The 10,098-nt window shown below is 41.1% G+C and overlaps 1 protein-coding gene across 6 annotated transcripts in view; it reads right to left on the bottom strand.

The window, feature by feature from the left end:
* The window catches only part of GADL1 (glutamate decarboxylase like 1), a gene marked incomplete at its 5' end in the record, with an annotated part of 94,068 nt that overhangs the window by 67,619 nt on the left and 16,351 nt on the right, over positions 1 to 10,098 (bottom strand). For all 6 annotated transcript variants that reach the window (XM_083578077.1, XM_083578079.1, XM_083578078.1 and 3 more), the window contains 4 exons: positions 4,206 to 4,321; positions 5,427 to 5,533; positions 6,624 to 6,714; positions 9,553 to 9,679. In XM_083578077.1, the coding sequence (XP_083434203.1) occupies positions 4,206 to 4,321; positions 5,427 to 5,533; positions 6,624 to 6,714; positions 9,553 to 9,679 (441 nt within the window). The remainder of the gene's footprint in view (positions 1 to 4,205; positions 4,322 to 5,426; positions 5,534 to 6,623; positions 6,715 to 9,552; positions 9,680 to 10,098) is intronic.

Genomic DNA, 10,098 nt, shown 5'->3' with positions numbered 1-10,098 from the left:
GGGTATGAATATATTAAAGGTATTCAATCCTGTCACACTTTTTCTGATGAGATGGATCGCCCCACCTTTTTGACAGGACTTATTTCCCCCCTCCCCCAATTTTTAACTAAATGCACAGAAGATATCATCAGCTACCACCAGCCAATCTTTTCTAACATGGCACATTCACAAAGGTTTTAGAATCCATTCACTCAGAGTGTTGTGTGAATAATAACATACATAGGTGGATAATTAATCTTCTGTTACATTGAATTACATCAATAATGAAATACGTGTGCAAAGCTACAATGCGGCACTCACTAGAGATTTGGACTCTTAAGCAGCAAGGTTTCATTCAAATTGCGAGTGATTCTCACAAAACAGCTCCTTATTAGTAAGCTATGAGTCACCTATTAAGCTCAATCAAAGGGAGTGTGACATTGAATTACTAGAAAATGTCAAACCTCTCCGGGCTCAGAAAATAATAGATCAGCAAAATCTCCAAAGTGGGCAGGGGGATGGGGGACAAAGGAAGCACAATGAATCACAGCTCTTGTTATGAACAGTATAGAAGTATGAGAAGATCACAATTAAGGGCCCACGATAATTTGGTCCCGACTTTGTTCTAATTTCAGTTAGCTAAAACAAACAATGGAGTTCTTAAGAGTACAGAAATAATGGAGAACTGTGGTTGGTCCAAAAGTGGAAGCTTTCAAGAGAGAAAGGTCATGCAACCTTTGGGACCTATGGGACCGCCTCTCCCAGTATGCCCCACGGAGAGCCTCAAAGTCCATAAATGGCAACCCCCTAGTGGTCCCGGGCCCTAAGGAAGTTAGATTAGCTTCAACCAGAGCCAGGGCCTTTTCAACACTGGCTCCGGCCTGGTGGAACGCTCTGCCTCATGAGACCAGGGCCCTGCAGGATCTGATTTCTTTCCGCAGGGCCTGTAAGACAGAGTTGTTCCGCCTGGTCTTTGGCTTGGAGCCAATTTGATTCCCTCCCCCTCTTTCTTTTTTCTTTTTCCTTTCTCCTCCTGTGATGAGGCTGCATTTTAATATTTTAATGTTTCAATATTTTAATTGTTGTATTTTAATCTTGTTTTTAAGTTGTATTCATTCAACTTGTTTTTATTGTTGCTTGTTAGCCGCCCTGAGTCCGCGGGGCCTTGGCTGGGGAGGGCGGGGTATAAATAAAAAATATTATTATTATTATGTAGCCACATTCCCACAACAACCAACCATGGCTTGTCATTACATCCATACCTGGTCAAAGTCCCCCCAAATTTACTCCCATGATTTACTAAATGGACCAAAGTAGGCAGTTAATAGAAGTGTTTCAATGAAGTATTCAGTCCGGCATTTTTCTTACGTTTTGATCTGATGAAACTACCTGTACATACGAGGTGGTAAAAGGTTGTTCTCGCATTGAACGGAAATCAGCTGGGTAGCTGACAGCAGCCCCTATCTGTTCCTGGGACAAAATGTCCCTGAGAATGAGACAATGCCATAGTGTTTTCCAAGGGCATCCTTGATGGCGAAAGGTGGCTGCCCCCATAATATAGCATTGTTCTTCCCAGTAACAAAACAAACCCTTGACCACCTCTTACATGAAAGGTAAAGGATTCAACCTCCTTCCCACCCACAAATTCTTAGAACGCATCTTCCCTGCAAAAAGACATTGAATATCCCAGACACGATTCTATAGAGGATAAATGGTCCCACAAAAGTGGGGGAAACATTTCGTCCAGTTTTTAAATTGTTTTGCCATGGGGGGGGGATGCAGATTACTGCAAATTGCTGTTAAAATACAATCACTGAAGAACACAACACTCCATTTACATCAGCTTGAAATAATAAATTCCAAAGAATGCATTTCAATTTGTTCCTGGACTAGATTGTTCCCTCTTGACAAACCATTAAGAACAGGGTTTTTTTGTCACTTTTAGGGAGATGTGATTTGTCATTATCAGTTGAGTAGCGTGTAATAATCAAGTAAAGAAAGCCCCTTGAAGTACAAAACAGATGTTTTTGTTGTGCCGTTGTTATTTTTTATTTTAACTGAGAAATGAGCGTGGAACAGTTCTGCTTTAATTTAAAACAGTATCTCTCTACTCCCAACACTGGAGCGGTGGGTGGAAATAAATGAATGTTTCGTCACTTAACTCACTGTAGGAAAGCTATCTCCCAGGGAGAGGAATACAGCAAGGAACAGAAAGACTGCAGGTAAGCAGACAGGTGCGTGTCCCCCTCCCACAATGTAAAGAAAGTCTATCAATAGGCTTCTCACTGTGGGCAAAACTTGTAGGGAGCAAGAGTGCAGAGCAAGTGAAGTGGTGCTGAAACAGCATATTGTCTACTACATGAGCTTAGAAAATAGCAGAAGAGAAACAGTTCTGGAAGGATTTCCAATGAGACTTCTTACAATTATATTTTATTTTTTTGCTAACTGGGGTATGTACACACTTCCATTTCCTCTGCATCCAGTGTGATCCCACCGGATGCAGTGCCGGATTAACGTATAAGCTAAACAAGCTATAGCTTAGGGCCCAACTTTCTTGGGGCACCCCACAAAAAATTAAAGGGAAATAAACCTGGGTGTACATTTCCAAAATAAAAAATAAAAAACCAAATGAAATAAAACCTACATACAGCAACAGTGTTTTGTGTTGTGTAGGCTCCTATAGTTAAAGCTATGGTTTTCCCAGTAGTGATTTATGGAAGTGAGAGCTGGACCATAAAGAAGGCTGATCGCCAAAGAATTGATGCGTTTGAATTATGGTGCTGGAGGAGACTCTTGAGAGTCCCATGGACTGCAAGAAGATGAAACCGATCCATTCTTAAGGAAATCAGTCCTGAGTGCTCACTGGAAGGACAGATCGTGAAGCTAAGGCTCCAATACTTTGGCCACCTCATGAGAAGAGAAGACTCCCTGGAAAAGACCCTGATGTTGGGAAAGATGGAGGGCACACGGAGAAGGGGACGACAGAGGATGAGATGGTTGGACAGTGTTCTCGAAGCTATCAGCATGAGTCTGACCAAACTGCGGGAGGCAGTGGAAGACAGGAGTGCCTGGCATGCTCTGGTCCATGGGGTCACGAAGAGTCGGACACGACTAAACGACTAAACAACAACAACAGGCTCCTATGATGTAAGTAATGGGCCCTGCCTGCTATATAAAGGGCCCCATTACCTTCAGTAGCTTAGGGCCTCATCAAACCTAAATCCGGCCCTGATCCCACCAACACAATCCATATCAATCCTGCCGTTTCTTATGAAATGCTGTGTTTCCACGCATTTCCCCCTCAACTAACTTTCCATCCGAATTGAGAACCGAGCTGTGTTTTAACCGGGTAATGTGTACACAGCCTCATAGATTCAGAAGCGGACAGAACCAGTTCAAGCCTGGATCCTAGACCAGCATTGATTCTCTATGCTAGTGGTAAGCCTTTTATGCTTGCGATAACAAATACGTTTTCTCGAACAGGGCCGGATTTATGTTTGATGAGGCCCTAAGCTACTGAAGGTAATGGGGCCCTTTATATGTCCAGATGACCTTTGTCAGCAACAAATTGTTGCTGTTTTTTGTGTTGAATATATGCTATATGGTCATTTATGGACCTAATAGGTATCTAAAGCCATTTGCACATGTTGCTCTGCAGATTGTAGGCACCCTATATATAGAAATGAGCAAACCAGTGATATTTTAGGGAGCAAGCTAGCAGGCAGGGCCTGTTACTTACATCACAGGAGCCTACACAACACAAAAATATGTTGCTGTATGTAGGTTTTATTTTATTTGGTTTTTATCTTATATTTTGGAAATGTACATCCAGGTTTTTTTCCCTGTAATTTTTTTGGGGGGCCCCAAGAGAGTGGGGCCCTAAGCTATAGCTTGTTTAGCTTATACAGTGGTACCTCACTGGTTACATATGCTTTAGGTTACATATGCTTCAGGTTACAGACTCCGCTAACCCAGAAATAGTGCTTCAGGTTAAGAACTTTGCTTCAGGATGAGAACAGAAATTGTGCTCTGGCGGTGCGGCAGCAGCAGGAGGCCCCATTAGCTAAAGTGGTGCTTCAGGTTAAGAACAGTTTCAGGTTAAGAACAGACCTCCGGAACGAAGTAAGTACTTAACCAGAGGTACCACTGTATGTATATCCGGCACTGAATCTGCCCTCCAGCATAATGTACTTTCTGAATAATTACAAAGGAGGAAGGTTGGTTACCTCTTCTGACGTAAATACCACCAGCCGAGGCATCCCTGAAAGGCCCCTTTCCTTTATGTCAGGGCAGTATCTGTATCTTGCTAAGTTCATCGCGTACATATTAGAAACAGAGCCACCTTTAAAAAAGGGAAAGAAAAAGATTCATGCAACACTCATACTCATTAATACTTTGCACTTCCAATTTATAAGCATTGAGGTGCCCAAGGTTTTGGCGTGGACATCTGCCATGTCAGCGAAGGGTTACCAGCAAAAATTAGCCACATCAAGGTACAACTTTCTGAATGTTTAACAGGATTTATATACCACATAACGATTAAAAAAACCTCTAAGCTGCTCACACGAAACCATATGAAATATGCATTTAAATTATCAATAAAATCAGGTGTTGAAACAAGTTGACCTAATTTTTGTATGGTAAATAAAATCTGAAGTTTTAAAAATATATACACAGTAATACATTTAAAAGATGAAAGCTTTTAACAGTGCGTGGAAAAAAAGTTTAAAAACATTTTAAAATTAAAATAAATATATCTGGGCTTTTGGTTACCATGAGGTTCCAGTGGTAACCTTGTCAAAAATGCTTTCAAGGATATGGGTGAATAATAATAATAATAATAATAATAATAATAATAATAATAATAATTATTTGAGCCCCACCCATATGACTGGGTTGTCCCAGCCACTCTGGGCAGCTTCCAGTATATACTAAAACTTCCCTATACAAGGCTGCTTTCAAATGTCTTCTAAAGGTTGTATAGTTGCTTATCTCTTTGTCATCTGATGGGAGGGCGTTCCACAGGGTGGGCGCCACTACCGAGAAGGCCCTGTAACCTCGCTTGCCTGGTTCCCTGTAACCTCACTTCTCGCAGTGAGGATCATATTTGGAAGATCATTTGAACACTGGTAGCACATTTGAACCTCAGAGTACACAGAAATGGTACGGATCTGGCCTCATATTTCGCTGCTGTTCACACAGCAGGAGGAAGCACCATGAACTATGTAACATAAATTGCTTCTACCCCTCTGTAAAAACCAGGTTGCCCAAGCAGGGGAATGTACTTGCCTAAAGCAAGGCAACTCCTGTATGGACATTGCCTAAGAACCACTTGTGACCTAACAAAGGCTTTACTCCAATACACAGCACTGGCAAAAGAAGTAAAATATAACTTTAAATTAAATTAAATTGCATGCAAGAAGAAAAGGGGGCGAATACTTTCTTACCTGGGTTAAATATACCGTCACCTTCTTCCCACCCAATGAATTCAATCATTTTCTTTAGGACTGCTTCTTCCACTAACAAAAACACTGGGGACACTTCATAGGTATATCTGAATATATATAAACATGACATAAAAGGCAACTGTCTGAACAATGCTTTGACAAAATGTGTTGAAGAAAATTAAATGAAAAGGTACTGAGGTAGAGAGCATGAATAGCTGAACAAAGAAGAATACGAGGTAGATGATGGATCCCTTCCTTGAGTGTAGTCAGTATTCCAGGGTACCAGGGATAACAGCAGTCAAGCCCACATGAGGTTTTATAGTGGACGCGGGTGGTGCTGTGGATTAAACCACAGAGCCTAGGGCTTGCCGATCAGAAGGTCGGCAGTTCGAATCCCTGCGACGGGGTGAGCTCCCATTGCTTGGTCCCTGCTCCTGCCAACCTAGCAGTTCGAAAGCATGTCAAAGTGCAAGTAGATAAGTAGGTACTGCTCCGGCGGGAAGGTATACACGGCGTTTCTGTGCGCTGCTCTGGTTCTGCACCAAAAGCGTTTTGTTCATGCTGGCCACATGACCCGGAAAGTTGTCTGTGGAGAAACGCTGGCTCCCTTGGTCTGAAAGTGAGATGAGCGCTGCACCCCATAGTCACCTTTGACAGGACTTAACCTTCCAGGGGTCCTTACCCTTTCCCTTTCCCATCCATAGCCTTAACAATAATAATAATAATAATTTATTATTTATACCCCGCCCATCTGGCTGAGTTTCCCCAGCCACTCTGGGCGGCTTCCAATAGAGGGTTAAAAACAATACAGCATTAAATATTAAAAACTTCCCTAAACAGGGCTGCCATCGGAGGCAGCATAATACCAGTTGTTTGGGAACATGAAAAAGACACTGATATTCCTTGTGAGCGTAAGGTTGGATCCTATACAAACAGAGTGTTGGACTAGTGTTTGGTCTGATCTAACATGGGTCTTCTAACATTCTTAAGCCAAGAGTTTCCTCTACATCTTTACTTGAGTGTCTATACTGAACTTACAATATGACAAAATAAGCTTTAACTCATCCGACATCGGAAAAACCACACCCCTATCATCAATGCCGTTAACACACATGGAAATCTGTAGGAAATCAGAATTTGTTGCACTGAAACAGCATGGCAGACCCAGCAGATCAATTAAAAATAAAAGGCACTTACACACTCGGGTTTAATGCTTCAGTAATGAAACGCGCTGCTAAAGAGTAATAATCAATGCCAGCGTACAACTGATTAAAAAATCTTGGGTGATCTGTAAATTAAAAAGACATAAATCTGGTTAGCATAAGTGATGCAGGAAGACCAATGCACAATCCCTCCTCTCCGTTTCAGCTAGAGATGATGCACAGCCCTTCCTGATAAATATCAGAGGGCAGAGGACGTTCGTATCACTTGCTTGAAAAGGGAGGATTTTTAAGTCCCCCAAGTACCTGCAGGAAGAGATACACTGTGTATCCCTTGCAGCCTCTTCTGAACAGATAGAAGCTCTGCGATGCCTGTTAATCCTCCCCCCCCCCCCGGCTCCAGGCTTTTTCCTTTGCCTGAGAGATGGACTGTCAGGGAGGGACAAAGGTAGCGCACAGGACCACTGGACGCGGAATTTGAGCCAGGCCTCTTCAAGGCACGCCTGCTTATTGATCCACCTGTGTCCCCTTAGAATTGGGTCTGATCTATTTGATGAGGTGGAACGCCTCTCCAAATGAAAGAATAACCCCAGCTCTACTTCCAACTACAGAAGTAGAGAGATCTCTAAATTGAAACTGGGTGGCATGAAGACAAAAATATAGTTTCTTGTTTTAGTATTTTTTAGGGGGTGGGGGGTTGTCTCTGTTTCGTCGCTAAGAAGGTAAACCTCTCCACACCTAATTGCAGGGGTCTTGGAAAAAAATTGAGCATTTGAAATTTCTATTATCTGCCCTCACTTTCTATATACAATGAGGACAAGTTTACCCAATAGGAATAGTGGATATATAGAGCACATAGGGCTTAAAAAACCTGCATGGAAAATTATGGTGACTTAGTGAAGACCTTCCCCTTTTAACAAACCTTTGAAGGAGTGGTCTTCCCTAGTCTCCATCTGTACTAGAATTGTTTTCACATGTTTTAATTGTTTCATCACTTGAGTGGAAGGGCAGGATATAAATTTTAATATTATATTGTTGATGTTGCAGTTTTATCACTGATGTTTATGCTCTTCACAGCCAGCGTATTTTTTTTCTTAATGTAGGCAGTATATAATTTTTTGCAAATAAATATATTATTACACTGCCCATAATTTGGGAGGGGGGAATTCTCCAAAAGTTTCAGAAAGGTATTTTCCCCCTTTATCTATACTTTTTAACTTATGCTGTCCCTTTTAAGAGACACACAAGAGGCTCTGTTAAAAGACGAATAATTAAAAGCTTATCAGAGTTTGTTATCTTACATGGGAATAGTTCAAGCTGCATAAGCAATAGGTAAACAGCATCAATAATGAAAAAGAGCATATTAAAGCTATCTAGCATTCTGTGATAAAAAGAGTTAGAATTAGATCCATCATATGGGATGTAGAACATTAATGCACACTTGGGAATTTTACTTCTGAAGCTTTCGTAAGTATCAATTAGCTACAACCAGTGCTTTTTCCTTCTTCTAGAAAAATAGGTGCTAGCATTCACCATGAAGTTGTTATAGTAAGTGCCACACTTTTTAACAACAACAAAAAGAGGTGCCGGTTCTGCGTACCCTTAAGTACGCCCTGAAATAAAGAACTGGCTAGAAGTCCTAGAAGACCTGTTCCCTGAATTGCCGGTCTTTTTCCACCTGGCATGGGAAGGCAGGGCCTGGATTGACTCCAGCTACAAAATCAATCAGTACTTGATTCTCTTGCTAATTATGCTGTTTTAAATGTGCATTTTATATTCCTTTAGTAATGTTGTCTTTTGAAACGCTTAAAATAATTTTTTTTTGTTATCTTTGCTGCACTATACGTGCATTCTGTAGTTGACCTCCTTTGTAATGTATTATCTTTAAGATAATATTTTAGTTTCCATTTAGTTATGTTGCTTTGAATGTATACTTTATATCTGGCTTTCTTCAGTAATGTTTCATTCTGGATAGTTTTCTTTGATGTTTTAATGTAGGTTGTAAACCACCTTGACATTCCCCCCCCCCCTTAAAAAATATAAAGCGATATAGAAATGAAATTAATAATAATAGCAATAGATTAACATTTATTGTGGACTCTGTCTGCACATTTATTTTCCTCTCACACCCCTACATAATAAAAGCTTTAGAAGAAGTTGTAATATTCATTTCTTCATAAAGTTAGGTTTAAACTTAATTATACCATGATTTGCATTTGCATTTTCCAGGAATGTTTTCCAATATATTCCTTACCGATAAGTCTTGACATCTTGAGAAAAAAAATATCCTCAGTCTGTGATGATATTAGATAATGTGAACCAGGGCCATCATGTACTTATTTTTTCTGCCACAACAGCTGACCGCCAATTGAATATTGGCAGGGAAACTCATTTCATGATGTTCCCAATTCATACAGTGAGTGCAGCATCACATTAAGGCAAGACATAGAAAACTCACCCACAGATGTCAGTTTTCAGGAACTGCCCCAGAGCAACAGTAAAATAAACTCTTACAGACTTAGGTTCCTGGCTTCATAGACCACAGTTTATGGAGTCAAGAACGAATACTTGAGTCATGCCCTTCTTCCTGTTTTCCGTTTACACACCAACTTCAGCGTTAGGATGTTGCTTTGTTTAAACCAGAAAACTCTGGTTTAATGTTGGTTAACCAACCAGAATATTACGCCGCAGGGGTGAGCATCACGAGGTGATGGACAAGCGCACAGCCCTGATGCTCAATCACAGCTTCATAAACAATGGCTTATGAAGCTGGTGTTGTACATCCAAAATGGGCCTTATGGGTCTTTCTGGCTTGACATAGCAGAAAATGAAGAATCTGTCAAACTGTCACCTTGTTTGTCAGACAGCAAAAGCAAGAACAGCCTGACGTTCCGAAAACCTATTTCAAAGAGCATCATAGTATTTAATGGAATAAAAACAGTAGATAATAGACATAGGATCCGTACTGGTTTTGACACTGAAATGTATAATATCCTGGCAAAACTGCAGGAGTCTCTGATGGGTCTCTCCGGTGTCTTTCAATTCCAAATCAAGCATCGTTTTCAGCTTTTCAGGAGGGTGCCACTCACACACCTAATTTGGGGAAAATATCGGGTTAGTGGAAAGAAACTTGCCAAGGACACAGATATTATCTCCCACTACTCACCCTCAGTTAAATACACAAATGTAAATAACTGAAAATAAGTCTTTAAAGAAGAACTGTGCCAATTTTTAATCACTTACAGTCGTACCTTGTAAGTCCAACGGAATCCGTTACGGAAGTCCTTTCGATTTCCAAAACTTTCGGAAACCAAAGCACGGCTTCTGATTGGCTGCAGGAAGCTCCTGCAGCCAATCAGAAGCCACGGAAGCCCCATCGGACGTTCAGCTTCCAAAAATAGTTCGCTAACCGGAACAGTCACTTCCAGGTTTGCGGTATTCGAGAGTCAAACCATTCGAGAACTAAGCTGTTCGAAAACCAAGGTACGGCCATACTAGGAAAAAACTGGCTT

Source organism: Podarcis filfolensis (genome assembly GCF_964270895.1).
Source record: "Podarcis filfolensis genome assembly, chromosome: 12".
NCBI lineage: Eukaryota > Metazoa > Chordata > Lepidosauria > Squamata > Lacertidae > Podarcis > Podarcis filfolensis.
Note: the sequence above shows the minus strand (reverse complement) of the source record. Positions and strands in the feature narration are given on the sequence as shown.